The sequence below is a fragment of the Bactrocera dorsalis genome, chromosome 2 (assembly GCF_023373825.1).
Source record: "Bactrocera dorsalis isolate Fly_Bdor chromosome 2, ASM2337382v1, whole genome shotgun sequence".
In the NCBI taxonomy this organism is placed as follows: Eukaryota; Metazoa; Arthropoda; class Insecta; order Diptera; family Tephritidae; genus Bactrocera; species Bactrocera dorsalis.
The window spans coordinates 42,439,541-42,466,717 of NC_064304.1; the positions used below are offsets into that span (position 1 = coordinate 42,439,541).

Sequence of the window (27,177 nt, forward strand, 5' to 3'; positions counted from 1 at the left end):
GGAGTTCAAGGAATGAGCGCTGACGGAAAAGAAGCTAAGAGTTGAGGCAATTGGAGCTGTGGAAAAGGAAGACGTCTGACTTGGCGCACCAAATGCTGCATGAGTGATGGCAACAGACGGTAATTTCTCAAATATCTACACAAAAAACCAGCTGCAAGCCATAAGATACGCAGGCAGAGCGACGAGGTTGCGTATACGCCCCGTTCGACGAACGATAAAGACACACAAGATGCGTCGGACAGCCAACTAAAGCCAACAGTGTGTGCGTATGCCTTAAATTTATGCCAGTAAGTATTGCTGGTTGGACACAGTGGACAAGGCTGCCGGACATTAAGGGCGACTTGACAATGGAAAAATTAGATTTGCTAAAAAAGTCTATATACATATGTATGTATTTGGAAGGGTACAACGAGTAAAAAATACACAATTTTATAGAATTTACAACAACAAAAAATCGCCAATTTTATACAATTTAAAACAACGTTAAACAGTATAAACAAAAAAGTGAAAAAGCGAAAGCAAACACAATTCAACTGATAAGCAAGCAGCCACTTCAAGCGCATCAGACAAGCCTAAACCCGCTCTGCAGCGCAGTTTGCACGAGCACAAGTGAGGCGAAACAATAAAATGTTTTTAGAAAGCAAAACTTGCCACAAATAAAGCGCTAAGCAAACTACATGCATGTAATTGCTACAGCGATTTAACCCTTAAAAGCCTAGCAATGGCGTCGTATGAGTTGGCAATAAAATAAAAGTTTGCCAAAAGTGGGTGGTGTGCATCAGGTAGCCACCTGGTGCAAGCGGTGGAGTAGCAATGGGGGTGGAGATGTGCTGTGGGTGGATAATAAAAAGTTTTGCAAACAAAGTATAATCGTTTGCTAAAGTTACTGCCACTTGACAGGGTACATGCGTACGCACACACATACACAAACACTCACACATTCAACAAAACAGCAGTATAAGCAACAACGAAGAGCACACCGATTTGCAAATCATGCAACTGTGCAGCGGAAAGGCAAACGTGGAGCTTTGCAAAAAAAACTGTAGCGCAGTATGAGTGTGCACGCCGAAAAGTATGCAAACAAAAATCAAAAAACGGTAACGACGAGTATATAAATTTTACAACTTTCTAATTGTGGTTGGCGAAAATCTGTGTTGCACGCGGCAAATGCATATTTATCAAAAAATTTATGTACACACATGTCTGGGCAGAAACGCTGCCGCCAGCAGCGTGCACGAGCGAATAACCGTTAATGCCAGCTTGTGTGACTACATGTGCGAAGCTGTGTTTGTATGTGTATTTGGTTGTTGATGCTGTTGTTTGCGCGCTGTCTCTCATCAACATATCATCTTTGTGCGCGCCAACTCGACTTTTCTGATTTCTAACCCTTCAAATTTGCACATTCGCCTGTGTTTACGTATCGCAGGTCATATATCCATAATATGTTTACATTTCTGCAAAAAATAAATACATTTGAAAATGTTGCTTTCTTCGGCATTTGCATACTCGTTAAGCTTGTGCATTTGCTGTGGCTGCAGCGCACTAAAGGGTTAGATAGCTGGGCAAACATACTTGAATTATCGCACAATAACAGCGGCAGTCGGTGAATGTGTGTGTGTGTGTATAAACCAGTTTTTGGTAAATTTCTGGGTAGAGTCTATCTAAGTACTTCTATAGTATATATTACTCCTGAAGTCTGCTTAGTCAGAAATTTGATGAAAGGAGCTATTTATTAGCCGTAATACGGGACAAAGAATACATTTAACTAGGCTGTGCTTGCAAACCTTAAAAATTATTTAAAAATTTATATAGAAACAAGTAAGCAAGGGTTAAGTTCGGGTGCAACCGAACATTCTATAGATTTGCAAATTTGCAAGCATCAAAGCCAGGGAAGTATCTTAAGAAGATCGAAATACAAGCTATTATATATACATATGAACTTCCCTAACTCAAATTACCATAATCTACAAAAAAACGTCATGTTGTGGAACAAATTTGTATGAACTTTGACTTATTTTGCCAATTCAAGAGTTCGCGTTATAGAGGTTCAAAGTTTATATAAAAGTTATATATATATATATAGTTTATTCGACAGAAATTTCTAACAAAATATTCCCTCAGATTCATTAAGGTACCTTTCATATCAATACCAATCAAATGTAGTAAAGTCACCCGGATGTTATATGTTTGTTATATGGGGCATAGGTCAAATTTTCGCCCAATTTTATCCATTTTAGGCACAAATATTCATTGTTGCCTGAAAACATGCTCTCACATTTTAATTGAGATAACTTACATATTGGCCGATATATGCGGTATAAAATCACTCGAATGCTCGAAAATGTTGTATTAGGTATATGAGAGCTAAGGGAAGAATTGACACAATTCAATCCGATTTTCGCACACAGACATACGAGGTATGACAATTAAGTAATGAGACTGATTCTATAAAAACCGTATATTTTCGCAACTTATTCTACAACTCTACCATCCCCTTCAAAGTAGTCCTCTTGGGCAGCTATACAGCGATTCCAGCGCGTTTTCCACGCTTCTTAACATTTCTGAAACGCTTCGACTGGGATGTCCGCGAGTACCCTCGTCACGGCCGCCTGGATGTCCGTAATCGACTCAAAATGGATTCCTTCGACCACCGATTTTGTTTTAGGAAACAAAAAAAGTCACAGGGTGACATGTCGGGCGAATAAGGCGGCTGTTGCAACACTACGATCCCTTTAGAGGCCAAATACTGGGACACGCTGGGGGCGGTGTGGCACGGCGCGTTGTCGTGATGAAGGATCCAGTTACGAGCGATGTCTGGGCGCACCCTGTTGACTCCTTTTCGCAATCTTTCGAGTACTTGGCAATACTAGATTTGATTCACAGTTTTCCCCGGTGGAACGTATTCCTTGTGGACGATTCCACGGCTATCAAAAAAGGCAATAATCATCGTTTTCACCTTCAACTAGCTCATGCGAGCTTTTTTCGGGCGGGGGCGCGCGGAGACAACCATTGGGAGTCTGGGCACGACTAAGAGCACTATCACCACACTCTCTTATAATTTTAGCGTACGTTTCCGAAGCTGTTTCGCCCAATCTGGTGCAAAATTATATCGCGACGCGTTGCTCTTGATTTCGTTTTTCCATTTTCGTGACGAGCACTACAAACACACGTCTACTTAACTTGACGCAGCAGGTGAAACAAGCAAGCTAGAGCGTGGTATATATATCAATGGAGACGGGAGGGATGCCGGAAAAAGAGAAAGGGAATTTCAAGATCACAGGTTTACCACAAGCGCGGCAAAAAAATCAGTCTCATTACTTAATTGTCAAACCACGTATGATTATGCCTGAATTTCAATTAGATATAGGTACTAGATACTATACCTAACTTCATAGCAGTGAACAATAGTTAGATGAACAAAACTGTTATTCTATGTAGCAACATGTTGCAAGACAATAATAAAACAAAATAAAAATAATTTTTTAATATGAATTTTAAAAACTGTGCGACATAATTCAGAAATAGTCAATTATAAGCTTTAGTCTCAAAGACATACTTAAGAAATGGGTTTTTATTGAAGCTGTCTTTCTTTGTTCTCATCCAATGGGTGCAATATGTCTCACTTGAGTGCTACGAAGTACTTTAAAAAGTCGAAAACGTTTTGTCAAGTGTGGAACTAAATTTTTTGATCTAAATTTCGCGACATTTGCAGAGCTACCTCAGAACAGAACTATTTGAAGCGTTTCCGATATTAATATATATATAAATACATTAAAAATCGCTTGAGAACATTTTATATCCAATTTAGGACCGTAACTGTTAACCTTTATTAATTGCAAATCAAATAAAAAACATCAAAACTGGTCAACTGAACATGTGGATGACGGTTAGAGCCAAGTGGTCTTCAAACACGAATATTCGTTTTGGATGACGAACACAAGTAAGCGTGCTTGGTCCACTAAAATTGGTAAGTTCCTCCTGCAATCACTGAAACATCCAGGAAAAGTTCATGTTTGAAGATGCTTCACAACACACAAATTTGGCAAAATAGTCTTGTTCACAAAAAATTTGAAAGCAAACTCTTCATGACAACGATATACCGTTGTGAACTAGTGCCATCAATAGATACTTGGTTTGGTGCAGCAAGCCATGATTGGGTTCGTCACGAAGACAATGACTCAAAACATCGGTGTCGCTTGTATAGCAGCGAGAAAGCCGAAAACGAAATAGCGCCATTAGAATGGTCCTCACGGTCGTCAGGTTCGAAACCGATCGAAAACGTTAACGAAATTATGAGGATGAAACTACGCGGAAAAAGTTGCGATCAAGAAATCAATTAAAACGAAATATAAGGGCAATATGGCAAAATTTAATCCAGTCATATGATCAAAAACTATTGGTAGAGAAATATGAAAAACCCATCATGTTATTCCTTTGTTTTTAGCTTATAACTTTTCTTTATGTGCTTCGTAATCTTTCGTGAAATCAAATAGACTATAGCTGACTCTCCGTGGCTTGTGAATTTTAAAATTTCATATCAGAATTTCGAAAGAGTTTAGTAATGCTTTTGAAAATAAAAAATACATCACCTTTAGACTTTATCTCAGAAGGAACCCAAAACCTTAAGGTTGGCATCCAGGCATCCAGGCACCCAATCAACCTCTTACTCAGCAACAAGAGATATGCACAAAAGGTAACCACAACAACATAATAACCGATGCCACATTAAAAAGGCAAAAACCAAAAACCATATGAAATGCACATCCTTGACACGCTGTTAAGCTGCGGCTGCTGGGTACTTAGCATTGAGAATTATTTCCATGAAATCTGCGCACATTTACTTTAACACTTGCGTATATTGTATATATAAATATATATATATATATTAGTGTGTGTGTGTGTGAGTACACCACCTGAACATCATATCAGGCTTTGTTGGGCGCTTGTTGCGAAAGTTGTTGCTTTTGTTTCGCATCTGTTTATTTGCCACTTGCCTTGCCGCTCACAGCAGACAGTGACAACTTTTGCTGTTGCAACTTGGCTTTTGCACAGCAAATTCGCCCAGTTGTTGTTGTTGTTGTGATAGCATTTGAAAAATATATTCTAAAAGTATATAATTTTGTAATTATACCGTTTTGTGTGCTGCTCAAGTGAGCGTCACTCGCTGAACTCTCAGCTGTGGAGGAGTGGAGAGCTGTAACATAAACATATAATGTGTGTGTGAGTTGCTGCTCAATTTATTAGTGGTTCGCTTAACCTTTTCACTGCTTTATCAACACACACGCACACACACACACACATACAAGTGAGGAATATACCATAGTGTTGTGGTTGGCAAAAGTTTTTAATTCAATACGTTTTTATGCAGCGATTGTAATTTTCCTTTGACTTTTCCTTTAATTGTTGTTGCTGCTGGTTGTTCAAAGTTTTTTCTTGCACAATACAAATGTTTGCAAAAAGTTTTGTGGAAAACTTTTCGCTTTGTGGTTGGGTGCAAGCGCTTTGAACTCGCTTGTCGTTAAGTACACATATGTGTAGAGAGGGGTCCCAGCCCCCACCATGGTCCCGAGTCTGGGTTTTATTGTTAATGTGCATCTTTATGAGTGTATTCTAGTTAAGATTACTGGAAAAATATGCTTTGGTTAACCTTTGTTGTAAATGTTGTGCTCTACCGCAACTAATTGCTGGATTTAGGGTGTTTGTTTAGGGTAGCAAATGCGTAGAGACAAAATTATGAGCCCAGAAAATATAATTACCAAAAAAATGTAATTAAAAGCGTAGTATATAAAATAAGCCTATAGGACTTACTGAGTTATGACGGAACGAAATAAGGACTCTCGCACTTAAGGGAGGAATCAACCTTGACTCATTAAATGATGACCCACACTAGGTATTGCATATTCTGTCTACTTTATAGATTACTAAACAAATGATAGTATATAAATGTATTTGACATATAAGAGATAGAAAATGGTATAGTCCAGCACTTCACGTTATGGAAGGCAATTGTCGAAAAGATCGATAAAATAATGGAAAAGTCTCCAAAAAATAAGGTGACATTTGAATTTAAACTGCGCGCGTCGAAGGATTTGGAGAATTTTTTTTTATAGGTTGGTAGTACTGTCAGTCACATTTATGTCAAATTTCATGTCAAATAATTCATTAGTTTTTGAGATAAGGGTCGTTTTGTGAGCTGCTAAAAGTGAGTTTTTCGTTTTTTGCGATGTCGAAATTTGTTGAGCAAAGAATTTGCATTAAATTTTGTTTAAGGAATCAATTTTCTGCTGCGGATACGTTGAGGATGGTGCAGAAAGCCTTTGGTGATGAGGCTATGTCTAAAAAAATATTTACAAGTGGTATAGTGCGTTCCAAGCCGGCTGTGAACGTGTCGAAGACGAAGAGCGTCCAGGGCGACCATTAACCTCAACCGACGAAGCTCACGTTCAACAAATCAAAGATTTGGTGTTGAAAAACCGTCGATTAACAATTAGAGACCTTGCTGATGAAGTTGGCATAACGAAAGGCTCAGCCAATACCATTTTGAAGGATGTTTAGGGCCTCAAGCGCGTCAAATCTCGACTGGTACCGAAAACATTGAATTTTTTGGAAAAAAGGCGTCGCGTTGAAGTGTGTGAAACGATGCTTTCCGACTACCAGGGTGTCATGAAATGCATTATAACTGGCGATGAGACTTGGATCTATGCTTACGACTCGAAACAACCGATCAATCGAGCGAATATCGTGCCAAAAGAGAGCCGAGACCAAAAAAATCGCGCCAAAGTCGCTCAAAAATCAAGGCCACGTTGACTGTTTTCTTCGATTATCGTGGAGTTGTGCCTTATGAATTCCTTGCAACCGGTCAAACAGTCAACAAGGAATATTATTTGAAAGTTATGCGCCGTTGCGTAACACTATCCGCCTAAAAAGGCCGGAATTGTGGAAAGACAATTCTTGATTTTTACACCACGATAATGCACCATCCCATACTGCCCATATCGTTCCGTAACCACCGTATTCACCTGATCTGGCGCCGTGCGACTACTGGCTGTTCACCACGCTCAAAAGACCGCTCCGGGGACACCGTTTTTATACGATAGAGGAGATTCAAGCCGCAGCGAAGACGGAACTGAAGGCCATCCCGGAAAGTGACTACAACCAGTGTTTCGAAGATTGGAAAATCCGTTGGCATAAGTGCATTGCATCGGGAGGGGATTACTTTGAAGGGGATGAAATTGATTTGGAAGAATAAATAAAGAACTTTCAAAATAAATACAATGTCACCTTATTTTTTGGGCACAGTATATGTATAAATTGATTGTGTTTTCTTTGATCTTTCAATCTTCGTTTTCTTAACACTTCTGCTTAATAATTTCAGAGGTGCTTTAGTTAAATTTACTTAATACGATTTTTTTGATCCAAGCAGCTTACGACTTCTGGTCTTAGATCAAGTATTCAGTGGGTAACCAAAAAACATCCGTTTGAAGGAGAGCTAAAATGAGATGGCAAACCATCCTTCCCCAGGTTGTGCCAGATAGACGGAAGACACGTCTCAGCCAAGATACGCACCCGCCGATGTACAGCAAAAAATACACATCAACAAACAAATGAACGTTCAGAAGCTGCAATCACAAAAGACAACCAAATGATTTTCTACTCGAACTGCTCTCCTGCTCTCTGAGAGCACTGATCGGGAACTCGGTATAAGCGAAAGGTGGGAGGACATTTAAGATCCTTACGAACAGCTGCAAACGAAACAATTGATTTTCATAAAATTCAAAAGAACAGCTGGCACGAGGTGGAGTGCCCTGTCGTAGTGGCGATAAAAACACTGCCTACAAGCTGGCCGACAGGGGCAATGCTCGACTAACAAAAGGTTTGAAGATCGGAGCATACTCTTGTAGAACCGCCAAATGTGATCTAGTTACTAAGCGGAGAGCATACTGAAATTATGGACTGAACACTTCCTCCGCTAGCTGAATGGAAATGAAAGCATAACATCAGGAGATGGTGAACCCGACCATTAAGAAGTTCGAATAGAAATTACCAGAGTGAAGCAATTCAAATACGGCGACGAAGAAATCTGGTAAGGATCATGCATCAGCTTCTTTGTAGAATATTGTGGGACGAAAGCATGTCCGGCGATTGGAATATAAGTGTGCAGGCACGGTAATTTATGGGTTCATTTCCCTTTTAGAATTTTCGCAAATCGGTTTTCTTCATATTTATAACATCTTCATAGTTCGAAGATACAACATTATTTGTAAGAATTTTTTAGTTTAGTGTAACCGGCTCTCAAAGCTTTAAATGGCTTTCTTAGCAACACTACTTTTAAGAGTCAGTGAGAATATTTTATTTGATATTACTGCACCGATCGACAAGAAATTTTCACACGACCTTCTCAAATCAAAATTTTGAGTAGACCTTCGATCACTACCTGTATTTATTTATATTAATATCTTTATTTTTTGCATTTTGGATTTGTGATGATTTTAAGCTGGAATGTCTTTCTTTGCGCCAAACAACTTTTTTCAGAGGTTTAACTGGAGATTGGACTGGGATCAAGGAAATTCAAAATTTTAAAAATGAATCACAAATTAATGAAGAACATGAAATTGTGTAAATCTTTATTTTTTATTTATTTATTTCATTAAATTAAAAATCGTCTCTTGATTAGATCCCTTTCGACTAAGATGTCTGTTTCATACAAATTTTGAAAGAAGTAATGAAATTTTTAATGGAACATCGACAAAAATACTTCATTTTCTGAGCTGTGTCTGCTATATAAGAAATATATCTTTTTCATAAATATAAAATAAACAATTTTTGTGGACTGATCAACGTCTAATTCAAGCCCTAAAGCTGATGTAAGTGTTTAGATAAACACAAGCCACCTCTTAACGGGAAGTATATATATAAAGGTCATTAAACTTTCATCCTTAGTATATTAACTAAATTACTGCCCCACATAAATTTGTATATTGCATGCCACATTAGCATGCGGTAACAAAGTTCAGCGCGCTCGGTGCAACAATTCAATTACTCCGTACAACCACAGTTATATACATGTATGCATGTAAATATAAGCGATTTTCAGCTTTCGGGGGCGATTAAATTAAAACTACACTTATAAATACATATCTATATACGAGTTTGTGCAGCATAACCACTTAACTTGCGGCACCGGCCCCAAATTGCAGCAAAGGATTTGCGGCGTGCAAAGTAATTAAATTAAAATCTCGACCATTTGTAATATGTGGCAACCAAAAAATTAAGTTTAAATACAAGCAAACGCGCGGACCAACCAACCAACTAACCGCGCGCACCACGCCACCGCCACGTCGCTGCGCCAAACGGCTGCAGTCGCAGAGTGAATTTGTACATCGTCACAGCTAATAATTAAATTTAATCACCATTTTGTCGGTTGCCAATTCTATCCAATTAAGTGTTAGTGGATTCCTGCGTGCATTTAGCACAAGGACGAAACCCGAAACCCCCCAAAGCGCCGCCGTTGCCGCGGCATCCGTTGCCTGCACGAAATGGTTAATTGTAATGAAAAGCATGAAATTAAATGTGTCTGATTTCCATTATGAGTGTGTGTGCGTGTGTCTGTATTGCTGGTGCGTCTGTATTGTTGGTGCGTCTGTGTTGCTAACGCGTCTGTGTGTGTGTGAGAGTACAGCTGCTGGTCATTGCAGCCGTCCATAGTGCGCTGTAGATAATACAGGATTTTTACTAATTTGCGGATATTGTCTGGCATATTGCCGGGCAGCCGAACGCGGGGGAGAGCAGAGTTTGTGCGCTCAAATTCAATTCTCACCGCATTCAAATGTTGCAAATTGTAGCTGTAAATATGTCTGTAAGCGTCGCACATAACTCATGGCGCAACTGTGTGGGTGCAGAACTGCAAATAATTGCAGTGGCAATGGTGAGTCTGAGTGGAGTCTCTAAATTAAAATGATAATTTGTTCGCTTTTCGGTGAATGTGACGAAAACTAATTATCGTTTTAATATCGCTGTATATTCAGTGGAATTTATAATTTTTAGAGAAATATTTTAACAGAAATCATTAGCTTGAAGAGTTGCATTAATTAATTACAAATCAAAGGAGAATTAATTTCTTTTTTTTTTGAAACTAATTTCGAGCAAGTAAGGTTGGTTTAGGTTCGAGTTAACCAAACAATTTATCAACGGAAATGAATACAAAGAGTGATCCATTTTGAGGTTCCCTTGTTTCTTAATAAAAAAAAGCAGAAACTTGAAATTTAATTAAATTTTTATTATCATTCTAAAGAATATTCTTCGGCGTTTTTTTAAAACTATCTTCTTCAAATGTTGGCCGCGGCTATGTCTCAGGTGGTCGATCCGCTGAGTCCAATTTTCCATGACTCGTTCGAGTATTTCGACTAGTAACTGGCGAATGACACGCGAGATGCTTTGTTTCAAGGCTTTAATCTAAGCGGCATTGTCTGCATAGACTTTAGACTTTACTTACCTCTACAGGAAAAAGTCTAACGGTCTGATATCACACGATCTAGGTGGTCATTGGCTGGCCTAAAAAGTGAAATTATCTGCTTGCCGAAGTTTTTTCTCAATAAATCCATTGTTTGGTGTGATGTGTGGAAGGTAGTGCCATCTTTTCGAAAGCAAATGTTGCCGAGATCTTGAGTATCAAATATTCGGTTATTAGGGCGCGATAACGGTCGCTATTCACGGTTTCGTTTTCATTAGCATAATTTTTGAAGAAATATGGACTTATGATATCACCGGCACACAAATCACACCAAACCGTTGTTTCTTCAGCATGAAATGGCAGCTTTCAAATCTCTTCAGGTTGCTGTTCGTCCCAAACGCGAGAATTTTGCTTGTTTACATACCCATTGAGGCAGAAATGGCCCTCATTGCTGAACGAAATTTGGCTCGAAAACGTCGGATTTCTTGAAACTTTTCAAAAGCCTATAAAACGAAGCGATACCGCTTGGGTTCTTGCACAGGCTGTATTTTATACGTTTTCAATTTCAGATTTCGACGTAAAATGCGCCAAGTCGTTCCATGCGTTGCTGTGGACGGCACCGAGTCGACTCTGAACGGTTTTCGTCTACACTCTCAGCTACGGCTACTATATTTATTTAGCGAAGTATAGAAGAGCTAAACTGGTGTAAGGTGAAGTTAATGTACATCAAAATAGTTGAATAGTGTTCTGCAGGTTTGTTTTGATATGATCTCATTTAGTTTGGCTTAGACCCCATAGCTTGTGTGTCGTACATTTCTTAACAGCTCACGAAATTATAAAGAAATATTTTAAAAAATACCGATACTATCAAATTTTAGAACTAATTTTAGCTTTTCACACTATCCAAAAAAGGTGGTATGTGACTTCGCTATCATATGCCTAGATGTAGGCAATACATCTTCATATTTATAATGCTTGTATATAGGTAAACTAGTCCCTCAGTTTTTGACATATCGATCTGATAGACAAGGACATGTTACTTTTCCCTCCTTTTATACATTGTAATGCTATAAGGAATAGACCTATGAAGTTATACCACTGCGATGGAGCTGATGTTAACGTTTTTCTTGTTAATATATCGCTCATTTGCTGCAAGACCGGCATAAGTCAAAAAAATCGATTCTCCAGAAAACGCGTTTAAAGTTTTCAACTGACTACAACCTTACACGGCGACTCCAACCTTACACCTCTTCTCAAGCGGAGCATATAAGGGGTATTCATATGAATTTTTCACTCAACATGAAGTATGATATAACGAACAATTCTGCAGCATTAACTCAAAAATCACTTTTTTTGATTTATGCCGGTCTTGCAGCAAATGAGCGATATGTACGTCACTCTTCAAGTGTTTTCCTCATACTAAATCGACCAATTGATTGATAATGCCTTGGGTCTGTAGTCAAGATATCGAAATTGTCATTTTAGTTCGTTCTATGCTGACTTCAGCATATTTAGTAATTAAACCAACCGTTAGATGAACAAATATTATAACTCCTGACTGAATCGAGTTCCAAATTTTAATATATATGTACATGAACTTTCCACCTAAACTAATAAATGGCTGCTATGTACCGACGTACAGACATCAGTTCAAAGTAAATATATTTGTAAGCTTAGTTATGCTTGTCAACAGCAGCGATAAGCAAGAAAATGTCAATAAATGTATTACCGACAGGTCAACATAGCACAATGACAGGCAGCTGAGCCAAATAGACTGACCGGTGCTGTGAATGGTGCGTTAGCGTGTGTATGTGTGTGTGTGATTACGTGCCAGGACAGTTGACAGTGCGACGTGGTTCCACCAATAGACACACGCATGTCTGTATGTGTGTATGTGTGGACATGCAATCAATTGATTTGCAATAATTTGCCTAGAACCGCGGCGCTATTAACAGCAACATGTCGCATACACACACATGTAAATGCTGCTACATTGCTCTAAAAGCTTACTTACAGCGCTTGTGTAAATACACATACACCTGCCTTCCACTCCGCTGCCTCGTCAGAAAGTGAATTGCAAAAGCAATTTCACATTCCTCACCAGCTCAAATCGGTTCGATTGACTGCATAGTAAAGCAGTTGACTGCGGCTGGTTGCCTGCCACTTGGCTGCCCGGCTGGTGGACGCTCGGACCGTTGCTCTGCCGGCAGGTATCTGCTTCATTTCGAATTCACATTAATTTTCGCTGTCACTGTACGATTTTGTTTAGTTGCTGACTAACCAGAATTGCTACTGCTGCTGTTGTCATTGTTGCATGTCACTTTTCAATATCACAAATTGCCAGTGTTGTTGCACTGAAATTGACTAAATATTGCTGGCAAAATGTTGCTGTTGCCTTTGTTACGCATGTTGTTGTTAGGTCTTTATTAGTTATGTTTGTGTGAAGCGAAATTGTGTTGCTACTATAGTTATTGGCTTCTTTGATGTTATTTTGCCCGCCATTTTAACGCATCCATGATCGAATTGTCCCGCGGGTCGCCAATATCAAATTTTCTATTTCTCTGTGTTTGTACATATACATACATATACGTATATATATATTCCGCTTTTCTGCTTTTATTGTCAATACTAACTAAGGTTGTCGTGCGAGCTTTGGCGTTTTGTATTGCTATTCGTATAGCGCCTGTTACCATCACTACCGCCACCATTACCACTACCTCCAACTTTGCCACTGCCACCACCAGTATTGTTGTTACTGTCACTGCCACTGTCACTGTCATTGTCACTGTCACAGTCAACGTCACGACCGCGTTACGGCCATTCATCTATTTATGCATGCCGCTCATAGAGCTGAGCCCTAGCCGTACTGCTTAGCCTAGCCTATGCCGTGTCCATTGCCTTAGTTGGCCACTCTCGCAATTGTGTTGCTGTCGCCGCTCCATTTGCAGCTGCTGTCGATCTGTCATTTTTATTTGCTACTTGTCAGTTGCCAATTTGAGCACAATATTTCAAAATTATTACACGCGCATGGAGGGCAGTCTGGACTCTTGCTGTTAGTAAATGCTTTATGTGTTCGCGTGCTCTGCTCGAGAGAGTGGGAAAATTTTTAATGAACATATTTGCCGTTCGTTCGAGCGGCTTTGAAAAGTTATTTTCGTAGATAACTTTTCTGTAGTGCTAGTAATGAGGGGTGATGAGTGGTGCTTTGACAGCTCATTACAACTGGGTTCAAGTTAAGAAGGCAATGCTGCCCATTTTATTACAATACTCTTGTTAAAGTAAATAAGTATGTAAAACCTAATTAAGGATTCGAAAACTTCGAAACAATTTCATATTAAATAACTTGATTTTAAAATTTTTTGATGTCACAATAGAACAAAAAAAACTGTCTCGTTTGTAATCTAAATTTTAAAGCAATATTGTCACCGAATAAAAATTGCTCTAAGTTTTTTTAGATTAGTAGTATTCGGGCAGATCTTTATTCCACAATAAGGATATTTCATAATTTTCTGTCAGATACTTTTTTTTATACCACTATTTTGAGTTTCTCTTTTTATGTAGCTAAATCTTGTAGTGTAAACCCAAAAAACTAAAAGTATTTAAGTATACTCTATGTAAACTACATAGTACATACTTGCTCCTATTAACAGCATACTAGGTGTGTGTCTTCGCTAGTATATGCCTAAATGTAGGCAACGCCTTATTTTTATTATATCAGCGCGATTGCATTGGGTGATTTAAAAGAAGACAAAGGAAAGGAAGAACAAAATTGAAAAAAAAAGAATCCATAGTCCGTGACTCTAATTTCAACGCATTAAATTACTATAAGCAGTATGTGGTGTCTCGATAGAAGAGACTGCAAGGACATGATGGGAATACTAACTGGTCAGTGCCTAGTGACGACACACGCCCGCAGGATGGGGCTGACCGATTGAGAAGACAGCAGGACATGTCTAGAGCAGGACACGATGGAAACAATGGAGCATCTCTTATGCACTTGTCCCGCTTGACAAGACTACGCTGTAAGTATCTGGTGTCCCCGCGGTATAATACACTGGAGGAGGTGTCAATAGTGAGGCTGAAGAGTCAGTTAAAATTCGCGTCAAGGGCATTCATGCTAAAAAGTTACTATTGCTCTTCGGTCTAGCAACTGAACTCCATCTGGTTTATGCGTGGCTTATTAGCCTACCAGATTAATCGAACCTGAGCTAAAGATTTCCTTTACTTTATCGATAGTATCGGCAACTGGACTTATAGAGCGTGTTGTATTTTTCATATCACAATTACCGGAACGGAATCGACGAAACTGAAAGTCAATATATTCTTCTGGTTGTTACTATTCAATATATTAAATATATACTATTCACATTTCAGCCGTCAGTCTTGCATATTCGAAATCACGACGTGAATTTTAATATAATTTAATATTCAAAACAGAGAGAACAGACCACAACATAACCTCAGGTATAATATTTATGGAAAAATATATATGTATATTGTCAGTAAAACAAAAACAAGAATATAGCAAATAACCAATTAACTCTGGAGAGTTTTTGCTAAGCCATGAAATCAAAAGGCAGAGTTAGGTAGAACACTCAACGTAAAAATATACAAGTACGAGCCACAAGTGAGCGCTCACGAGAGCTTAGCTGCCATCTGTGGCCGCGTGTCGCGAGTGACACATGAAGATGTTGACTTAATTAAAGTTACACGAAAAAAACTGAAAAATAAATTGCGTTTACGAAAATAGCGAGCAAATAAAAAATGATAATAACCAAAATAGCTTCAATGCGTGCGCAATGGCAACTTATGGCCAACGACGTCAAAGTCCTTTACCCACAGCTGCAATTTCCACGCAAAAAGTTTCTTAATTAAAATAAAACTTTCCACTTTTTGTTGATACTAAGCGTGGGTGTGTTTGTGTGCGACTAAAGCCACAGAAATAATTTCACTTCGAATGGCTCGCGGCTGGCGGCTGGTGGTCGGCGAAAAAAGTCACCGAAAAATCACCAGCAAATGCCAATTCGCCGCCAACACAATCACACCTGGGCGCCAAAAAGGTCTTGCGGACAGGCAGACAGACAGACAGACGCGCTGGGTAGCAGCACTCAGCGCACAGCTGATGGTGATGGCTGATGGTCGCGGTTGCGCCATGTGGTGGCAATTTTTCGCTACCGCAAAATAGAAAAGAAAATGAAAAATAGAAATAAAGGAAAAAAGTTTTGAAACAGTAAAACCGCGCGGTAAAAAAGTATATGAGAAATGCGTCGGTCAAACTTCGTTGGCAGCGCAGACTTGGCATCAATTGTTAACAGTGCGTTGGAGTGTGGAGGGTGAAATTATTGTTACACCCGCATGTGCCGGAAATCCCATCAATCTCGGCTACTGGACACGTTCAAGGGCCTGCGCGTGCGTTAGTTAACATATGTATATATATTCTACAATATATACATATACATATAATATTATTTTTAACAGCTATGTACCCACTGTTGGTGGCATAATATAATATTTTCCACTCACTGAGTTGTACATATGGAGTTGATATAAGCACTGCCGTGATTTTGTGACTTCCCTTGTTTTAATTTTGATTTTTATTTTTATTTTTTGCTTTACAATTTCTTTCCGCTGACCTTTTATTGTGTTGATTTGTGCTTTCTGCCGCATGATTTTCGTTTATTAGCGGAAGGATAACAGTCCGTTTTTAATTCTACGTATACGGTTAACATAAAACAGCTTCGGTAATAAAAAAGTTTATTTGCGACTTAAAATATGTGTAACTCTGAAGTTTTTATTTTGTTTTTAATTAAATTTTTGTTGGTTCGGGAAATCCGATTACAAATTATGAAAAGAATTAATTTTATTTGCTGAAAACATTATGCGATAAAAATCTTTTGTATGGTGGGCAAATTGAAATTGCTTTTAATAGCAGTTTGCTTGGGGACTGGTAAAGTTTTTGTCGGTAATATTAAAAAACTCACGGTTCATATAAATTTGTAGCAACTGCTTTTTAATATTTCTCTTAATTATTCTACAGATTAACAGCTAATAGTTGTAGGTTCTAGGCTCTATTGTTCTTAGCACTTTACTAAGTAAACAATGGCAACTTTTTCAAACGTTGAACAATACCCTTCTGAACTCATCTGTATGTGCAATGTATTGCTTGATGATCTTACTAAAGTTTTAAGCATATTTTTTTATTTCAAAAACTTTCTTAACTTGCTTCCAAAGAAGGACAATCATTTAAAATATACTGAAAAAAGTCAAAGTGTTCGGCTAAAAATATTAAGATATACAGCGCCTACCAATAGGGATGAAGAGATTTCGACTAACTTTGATTCTGACGTTTCGAGAAATGTGTAAAATTTTGCCCGTGCGTTCAGTACGGAAATTGTCCAAGATTATTATGCAAATTCACGTTCTTCGCTGGCCACTGTAAGAACTCTCCACGCAAAAACCAAATTTGACTTATTTATGGCTTAATGCCTTCAGCAACAAACCAAATTGTTGCTTTTGGGCTGAGTCAAACCCTTATGTGGTTTGGGAAACGCAATTGAAACCACAAATTGATCGTTTGGTGCGAATTGTGGTAGGTCAGGATTGTTCTCCGTACTCTTCTTTGTCTCCACAAAAATTCGCTCATTTTTAGGAACCGCCTATATAAGACTACTTTAGCATATATGTGTGTATGCAGCTGTCATACAAACTGAATGAGCCTAACCAAGTTCTTGTGCAGAAAACTTTTTTATTTGATGAGGTTTCTTCACGAAATTTGGCACGAATTCTTGTCTAAGGCAATGGTTTGATCTCCTAAGAAATTGTTTAGATCAAATCACTGTAACATATAGCTGACATACAAACTGACCCATCAGAATCGAGCTTTATATGGAAAAATTTTCCTTGGTGAATGGTATTATAGCCTCGGTGTAACCGGAGTTAACGGATTAAACAAACGTTTTCAGGTGGCAACGTCATAATTTTATACTTTTTTAATAATATATTGTAAATAGTTTTCTTTGCTTGTTCATATTGAAATTTATTTTGACTTAAAGGCTAATCTAATCTGAAATTTTTTATTGCCACATCACACACATTTAAATATTATTTTTTTCTCAATAAGGTGAATAATTTATGGTTCAATATATTTAAAAATTATAAAAAGGTGGCAACCCTTTTTCGAATTAAGTCTCAATTTAAATATTTAAAAGGTTTAATGTTCTACTGCAATTTTTAAGTTATTATTTATTTTTAAACATAACAGGTGGCAACTCCAGAAGTGTTTATATAGCGTTAGATAAATAGTTTTTCTCTGATACTCACATTAAGGAAATGCATTATAATTTTTAATTTTGTTTACCATTTTTAACTAGAATACATTTTAAAATAATATAAGTGTGGCAACTTTTCTTTTTATACATACACGCTCAGGAGGGTCTGGCATTCTTATTATAATATTTCTTATGCTTTTCTTCTACACCGCTCATATTCTGCTTAGTTTAATGCTGCTGAAAGCGACAATTTTTATTAAAGAAATATTTCCACAAAATAACGGTGGGAAAGTCAAAGCGGCAATTAAGTGAGGAAAACATCGCTTCTTGCAATGCATTTTATGGCAAAATAAACGCTTTTCGTGGAGTTTCATTGAGCGTATATATTTGGAGGCAATAAAAACGCAAATTCATGCACTTTGCTCACATCTCAAAACAACGGAGAGTCTGACGTTTCACACACACACACACACACACGCAAATGGCATATTGTGCACATACAATATATATAGAGAGAGATTCATATCTGCGTAGGTTGGCATGCAAATGTACATTCGCAGTTCATTGATTAAGCAGCAAACCACAGTTGGCGTCCGACTTCAGCTTCGGGCCATTTGAAGGTTAGGAGCAGCGACAACGCATAAGAAAGCAACACTGCTATTACGGTTTATGCATGCGTACATATGTACTTGCCACATGGAGGTTGTCGTTGCGTCCAGCTTATCTGCAACACGTAGGTTGCCTTGCCACTTTCGTCAGCAGCATGTTGTCGTCCCTGGATGCCACAAGCCGCAAGTTCCATTTGTGACAGTCGCAATGCCGTGTGCGGCGACTTTTCAACGCCAACTCTCAAGTTTTTATTGCCCGGATAAAGCGCAACGACTGACCTCTCAGCGTAGCAATAATTGACTCTTATTTGTTGTTTTTGCTTTTGGAATGTCGTCACTCGTTTGCTGGCATATTGAAATGTTGAAAATTCAATTTCAAAATTTTTGCTATTCTCAACGTTTTTATGGCTATTATTTTCGATATTTCACTACCGCTTTTTGTTGTTGTCGTACAATAGCTCTCAACAGCCATTGTGACGTCGCGTCAAGTTAGCGCGACAACTTGCAGCCTGCTAAGCTTTGACAATGCGCTGCCATTAATGTTGACGGTTATGCATTTACAACAACATGCTGCTCTGGTAGAGCCTCTTTCAAACCGCGCTCGTTGGGTGCCCCACCTATAAATGTGGACTCCTACCTATAAAATTATGCATGTGTGTGCATTGACGTCGCTTTGAGGCCGGCAGAAAAATGACAGAATTGACACTTATTGACATAAACATGCAACTCAATGGGCTTTGCCGCCTGCGGTTGATGCGCCCATTCGCATGAGGCCGTCGGCAATGTGGGTTTTGTGTTGGCTGCAAAGCACTTGGCAGTTTTTGGCAAAAGTTAGCCCGCTGTGAGCGCTTACGTAGTTTCAATGCTGGTTTTCAGTTCATGTGTACATTTGGATGGGTTCAGTCTTTATTTTGGAATGTAAGGTAGGTCGCCTCCACACAATGAATCCTGGGTAACGCCAAATGTCTTGCGGCCTTCAGGGCCTGTGAAAACTCCAAGCGAAGCTGACCTCGGATTATGATTTCAAGACTAACATTTTTGGATTTGGTTGAGCCTCGTGCTAGTATTCCGTCAGCTGAGTATGTGAGAGTTATACTCTGCAGAAATGGCTGGTGGATCAATGCCGAAACTGACCGTTGAAACTCTGGCAAACCTCGGAGTGTGATCTTCTCCCCTCATTATTTAGATGTGGTAGGCGTAGGTCAACTCCTTGGTCTTTTAACAGATATAACTTTGGGGCCATTAATCAGCTATTACATTCCGGGAGTTGAGTATCGGCTCTGAGTGAAGCAGAAGCCCGCTGGCTGGATAAGTAGGTAGGGCTAAGTTGCGATGTGGAATTGTTAGCACTTACAGAAGAACCCCTGTTAGGTTAATGGTGGTTTCGGAGGCTAAAAGTCTCAGTATGAAGTAGGCGACGAAAGTAAGGAAGTTAAAATCGAAGCGACGCATGGCAGCACAGGTAATAGCTCGCTACGGTGGCAATTCAGAAATCTGAGCAAGATGCCAGCACACTTGAGTAGGCTAGAAGGATGGTTAGCGGCGGCCTAGCCTAAGTGGATTAGTGGGCTCGGTTGATTTCCATTCTACGGTTAAGCGACCGAGGTCTCATGAAAAGGAAGCCTCCCTTAGTAAGAAACCTCTCATGGAGCAGCAAGTAGCAAGTTAACTGCATGCTTCCCAAATATGGAACTATTAAGTTGGCTTGCGAAGTAGGTCGTCAGATATGGAAGTCATTTAGCTCAATATCAGTTATTAAGTAAGTTAAAATTTCAAGAATCCTGTGCCTGAGTTCAGACCTTTGCGCATCGCATATAGGTGTACTACAACTTTTCTTCTCTGAAGTCAATTGTGAGACTTATTTCTGGCGCTAGAGAGTGCAATGATTCTAGATTTTTCCGCTAACTATCTTATGACCTTTAGTGAAGCAGCATTATGACTTTTTTGAATATTCGAAGGCGGGAAGAATTGAAAATTTGTTAGTTGGATTCAAAACGGTTATAATCCATCATTGGAATATATATTCTCAAAGCAACTCATAATTCGAAAGTCTCTTTCGTCTTCAAGTTAGGCCTTACCGCATAAATAATGCTAATTATCGAAAATTGATGATTTATATCGAAAAACCATTTCTATAATCAAATTACAAATTCAGCCACTCAGCGAATAACGGGAATTTTCTGATTAATTTGACATAAGCGTAGGTACATTTGCATAATCATAAATACATACCTTGCTCATTGGGGCAAAAGGCCAATTGCGAAATTAAACTTATAGCTGGGCCATGCACTCAGTCTGTATGTACATACATATATAGCGGTTTGTGTGTGTAAAATCATTCTTCAGCAAATATTTCCGTTGTATTGACTATGAGTGGGATAAACATCAAAGGCATTGCAGCCTTTTGTTGATTAAATTCCAAAATCGAGTTTGTTAGGAGGCGTGCAAACACGACTTTAAATATGCTAATGTGTATGTATATGTGTATATTTGTAGTCACTTATGCCATAGACACATTCAATACATAGATGTAATAAAGCATTTTTAGATAACACACACATATCTACGCCCATTTGTTTTCGAAAAATAACTTCTATTTTAACTCACTCTCCCGAGCTGCGAGAGCAGACAATCAGGTGAAAAGTGTAGTGTCAGCTAATTTCGCGCCATCAAAGAGAAAATGCAAATTTTCACCTCAACCAACGTGTGGCTGCGAACATGTGTATGTACTTATTGTACAATACAGAGGCGTATGCTGTCGCATAATACTCATACATCTATGTGAGTACATTGGGGTAATCCTTTAAAAAGTCACTGAACGCGATTTTCACAAGAAACTAGACGCAAAAACATTTTGCCTTTCAGCGGAATTTATGCGATAATGCCACGGCGGGCACTTGTCCGAAATATTTTGAAAACATAATAGCAAACCCTTAACTTTATGCTGTGATTTTTTAATCTACTTCTGAAGAAAATAATTCGAGCTGCAGATCTGAATAGGGTAGGTACAATCTTCTATAAGAGTGTACAGCTGCTGGCGTACGTCGATGACATAAATAGATTGACCTTAACAATCACGGCGTTAGATCTGCTTTCTCCATACTGGATTAACAAGCGAAGCAAATGGCTATGGTAGTGAAGGACAAAATATCTTCTGTCATCAAACAAACAATCGTCGCACTCGCCACTTGGCTGCCATGTCACTGTTGACAGTCATAACTGCGAAGTCGTAGATAATTTGCCTATCTTGGAACCAGTATTAACACGAGCAACAACGCCAGCTTCGAAATCCACCGCAGAATAATTCTTGCCAACAGGTGCTACTTCGGACTGAGTAGGCATTTGAGAAGTAAAGTCCTCTCGATTAACAAAGACCGAATTCTAGCGTAAGAGTTTCCGAGCGAAATGTTCTACGGAAGATTTATGGTCCTTTGTGCATTGGCAATTCGATGGAACGATGAGTTGTACAAGACATATGACTACATATTGACATACAATAGTTCTGTGAATAAAGTGACAGCGTTTACGCTGGCTAGGACATGTCATCCGAATGGATGAAAACACTCAAGCTCAAGCCAAGCAGCGCTGTTGTAAACTCGGTTATAACCGCGAAAGCGGTATCTACGTCAATAAAGAAGAAGAACACCCATTTTTGAGGTCCAAATAATTGAATTCGTAAATGAGCCGAGTTTCAGTGCAGTGGCACATAGTTCTATGAACTCTCACTTGCGTCTTTTTACCCTCACACTCTCTATCGCTAATAATATTATATAGTATAGATGATGTGAACAAAATATATATTGTATTAAAGAAACAACAAAAAAAATTAAATATTTTTCGCGTCTTAACCGGATGATATTACATTTAATTTTTGGACGACTTTAGTTAAAAAAAAAATTGTAAAACTGTGTTCACAACATTTTAGTATCGCCCTAGTGTATACATAAAAATGCCATGACGAACTTATTCAAATGCAAATCCCCAAAAGGTAAGGCTCAGCAATTTATTAAGAGCTCAAACGGTGTGCTGCCAGTTAGTCGCCGCAAGCTGTTAGACACACAGTCCACCAGTTGGACGAACGAACGCGCAAACGGCCGTGGCATGATAGCAGGCGGACTTATTAAATAGATCCTTTTTGCAGTTTTCTAAAGCGCGTTCAAGCGTGCCGACGCGGCTGTTGGCCAACATTTTTAGGCAAATTTGTTTGGCAAAACCTGTTGTGCGGTTCTATGCCATGCTATGCTATGCCACAATCCACACACACACACACCCATTCATGTGGCTAATTTAATTATGTTAGTAAAATTGTCGCTTTTGATTGTGCCAGTCGGCGTGTTTTTAGCTAATTGATAAATGACTGATTTCGGGGTGGTGGATGAAATTGTCACAATTGCTTTTAAGTATTTTTTCCGGCGCATGCTTGTTGTTGCTGTGGGCGCTTGTCTAGCGATAAGCATGATAAAAGCGTTTATTGACGCCATTTTGTTGAATATTAAATGCAAATGTGTGTGTTCAGACAAATTCGATTTGCATATTTTAGCCACTAAGTCAGTTAACGACTAATGAACAGCAACAAAATGAACAAAAACTATATATTTTCGCGCTGTAAATACAGCCGGCCTTAATTTGCCAAATAGTATTTCATTTGATGTGGACATAACTGTAAATAGAGAGGTGGAAATTGAAAAGGTTGTGATTGCAATCAGAACAACGCAGTTGCATTGACTAATTGTGGTGAACAAAATTGTTTGCAGGTATTTAATATTGTGGAGATAGAATGTAATGAATGCAAGAGACAATATGAAAATAATAATTAAAACAACAAAATTTGCCTTGCAAAAGTGGCTGAGCTGATAGCTTGAAGAGAATAAGGAAACATGTTTTCCACTTTTTATGTGAATGCTCAGCTCTACCACACACTCGATACAGAATACCTAAAACTCTTCAGGCAACAAACCTTGAATGGCTGTCATTTTCATAAAGAGAGCAAGATTATAAAGGCCTTTCGAAAAAAAAAACATATCTAGCGCTGTTTTAGCGAGCTGCATCCCTACTTAGATTACCTAAATAAATGAGGATTGCACACAACGACTCAGTTAGCTTCAGCATATTGATAAATTCCAATAAACTGCTGGGTGCTATTGAGGCGTTGTGATCTCTATTTGGAAACATGGATCCAAGGGTCTTTATCCTCCGCCTACAGACAGCTGTGCAGTCATTTAAGAGGTGTTCTGTAGTTTCAGGCTACATGTCGCAGAATCGGTATTTCGTAAAAGAAGCTGGCCCATGTTTTATAAGTGCTTCTTGAACTTGCAACGGCCAGTGTAGAAGGCGACAAGTACTTTGAGTTTGTCCCTTGGGAGGTTGATTGCATAATTAAACCTTTCGAGGTTGTAACCACCTATTAGCAAATTGGCATGGTGAATGCTATGGAGTTGTTGCCAATACACCTCCCTACGCACTTCTTCAACCTTGCGGAGCAGCTCTTTTATGGTAAGGGGACCAACCGCATTGAAAAGTTCGGGTTCTAGCTTGTTGGATGATGTATACCTTTACGACCGTATATCCAGATAAGGTGCACTTGGTTACGATTTGATAGACTGTTCAGCCGCTCTATACACTGTACACCTACCTACCACCTACCTAAAATGGATGCGAATTCCCGAAATTTTATATTAATAATATAGTTTAGAATATTATGTGTTTTGTTCTTTACCTTTTAAATATAAAAAGATTCAGGAGTGTGTTATTATATAAAAACCAAAGCGATTTTAATGGAGTCGTTTAGAGCTCGACTATAAAAAATATAGTTAATAAATAAAAAAAAACTCTAAAATCATTTTCTACTAACTACATTCAATTAGTACTCATTACAATTATAGATTTTATGAAAATAATTGATTTAAGAGAAGACATTGGACTTATTTGCAAGCAAAATAATATATGTACAAAGGCATTAAAGACAAGTTGCTAGTAAGATACAACTTCAGAGAACATATTTTTTCTATCTGAATGCAATGAATCTTTGCTCAAGGCATTCACACAATATTTGTAGCCTTAACCAAAATGATTACCAATTTCATTACTTATTTAATATTAAATAGGTGTAACAGTTCAACATTTTCATATTATAATCAGTTTCAAAGATGTGTACAAGTATGATAAATATATTGCTATTTTATAAAATACATTACATTATAATATACTTGTCCGTGTCCAAATAATAATTTATGTTCGAATGGCTTACGCAATGTAAATAATTCAAAAGCAGTAAACAACATGACATTGTCTGTAGTCAATTATGACTGTCAACTCAATTAATGCTGCATTTCAAGTTCTCTGTTTGCATTACGTCTGCTTTTGATTTAATTGAAATATTATTACTCACAGACACACACACAAAAGGAAATTAATGTGGATAATCTCATGAGGATTGAAGAGGCTAGATCAGCCTGTCACTGAGAATTTAATTAAGCGCACGAATGTAAAATATTTATATATACAAAAGCATATTTATCTCTAAATGCCAGTGTATATACATATGAAAGAATGTGTGCATGTATATGTATATTAATAAAGCTTTATTTCAAACAACATGAAATTGCATAAATAATCACAAAATAATTTCGAATGCAAACATAATTATTTATTTTGTAAGATTTTTATAGCATAAAAATTAGAACATTGGAATTCATATACCTAAAAACCTAACCGAAATTGATCTTAAAAACAAAATAAAACAAAAAATTGATTTAAAAAAAAAAATTATTAGTAAAAGTTGTAATAATATTCAAAGAAATATACATAATTAAGGAAATAACTGGGGGAAGCCAGTTTTTTCACTTTGAACCCGGTTACAAATGAAAATAAGATGGAGAAATTAAACTACATACTGGAAGACGAAGTTTGATAACCTTTGAATCAAGCTGTGAAATACTTAAGACAGATTTCTGCCCAATGACACTTGGTGAAAAATAAATTCAGTAATAAAGTCAAGACTACTCAGTAATAGGAACTAATAATACCTACTAAGTAATAAAGCTACAAACCTTACCGATAAAACAACCAGTTACTATGTGGTATTTAGAAATGGATTTACCTGCAAAAGAAAAAAAAGTAAAGCATTTATTAGTACTGAACAATAATTGGTATGAATATTACTTATTATAAATATGTGCTAACAAAAAACTATGTGACGAAAGCAGCTTTGAACGATATAACTATTTAAATCGCTTAAATAATAGATAATCAAATGATAAATGATTAAAGAGTCATATTATGGTCTGCACAAGAACACACCATGTACAAAGCCATATAGCTAATATAGAGAGAAGACAATATAAGCTTTAAACAGCTTATTTTTATAGCTTATCTAATCAAATAGTCTCACGCATTGTGTAATGCTTTCCTCGTGTAATTGTTTGTTAAAAAGATTATATCCACTTTCAGATCTGAAAAAAACTCCTTTCTGAGCGTTTCTTTCTTTAATTGAAAGGGCATTTTATTTCATAAAACAATTTACATTTCCAGAAACTAATAAGCTTTAATACGCGGCGATTCATTTCGAATATGTTTGCATTCCCTTAATCCCGATTTCCAGGACGATCTCCGAAAGCAGGTGTTTGACGATCCATTATTATATGCATTACAGATAATGAACAAATGACTAGGAGATTCTTTATAAAAGAAAAAAAATGGCGGCTTCCCAAAAAAGTATTTTTAGGGATGTATTTTCACTTCCAAGTGACTTATAAAATCGTAATCTTCCGATATTTACCTGGCAAATATATCTAAAATGGTTGTGTGAAAACTTTAAATAGAACAGTTTCGTTTCGGAGCAATTTTTCTCACCAAATTTGAAAACAACGTTTCGAGTATTACGCCTTTAAGGTCATATCTCCGAAAGTATTTAACTTCAAGCCTATGGACAATATTCTCAAACTTATTTTAGAATTTCGTGGTTTGAAGAGTCCAATTGCCAAATTATATTTAATATGTTGCTATATATGTTTCTAAACTACAATAAATATTTCCGTTATATTCATTGCCTACTTTATCTCCAGCAACCGCTAAAGTGAGACGTGTTTTTATGAGCTTGGCGTTTTTCGCTTAATAAAAATGATAAAAATCTTGTTCGTAAATTCTTGTCCAACAATAATACTATGGATGCCCCAGCCTCTATATTCACTAGACATAGCTCAGTGTGATTTTTTCCTATTTCCAAAAATAAAGAGAACCCTTTAGGCTATTGTTTTTCAAGCCTAGATGAAAATTGCTGAAGGATGTAAAGGCCCAAAAATCGAGCTCGAGAAGTATTTCCGTGATCGGAAGAAGCACCGATACAAGTGCATAATGTCGAATGGGAACTATTAATGCGACAACATTAATGTAGGTAAATTAATAATATTTTTTCATAAAACGAAGATTCACGTAAATATCTGAACACATATGTGGAGAAAAATATCGATTTTTTTAAATTCACAAGTGGGTGTGACCTCTTAAACACTGAGCAAACTATTTCGCTTCCGATAAATTCACTTCAAATTGGTATAACTATTAAACTCCAAAATTTTCCCAATTTAAGTTTACATAATAATAACTACCCTGAGCATACATCAAGCAAATAACAGTCCAGGCTGTATTAGCAAAAAATAACATTGGTACATTTTACCCTGTCTGCAATCTAAATGGGCTAAAGTTCAGCGATTCTCATGAGTAGATACTTATACAGTATTTCGAAGACAAACTAATTTCTGTTTCTGTTTCTGTTGTTCTGTGTTCTGTTTAGTTAACTGTGCGAGTATCGAGCATGTTCTCATACATAGGCTGCTATATATATTTCTGGACTAGG

General features: G+C 37.7%; 1 protein-coding gene across 4 annotated transcripts in view; it reads right to left on the minus strand.

Moving 5' to 3' along the window:
* Positions 1–27,177, minus strand: part of LOC125776421 (transcription factor SPT20 homolog) — a 354,201-nt gene that overhangs the window by 35,759 nt on the left and 291,265 nt on the right. Inside the window, exon 5 of one of the 4 annotated variants that reach the window (XM_049448218.1) lies at positions 25,187–25,425. The exons of the other annotated variants lie outside the window; for them this stretch is intronic. Coding sequence (XP_049304175.1) covers positions 25,355–25,425 — 71 coding nt within the window. The 3' untranslated portion in view covers positions 25,187–25,354. Of the gene's footprint in view, positions 1–25,186; positions 25,426–27,177 lie in introns of those variants that run through there. 4 annotated transcript variants of the gene reach the window in all.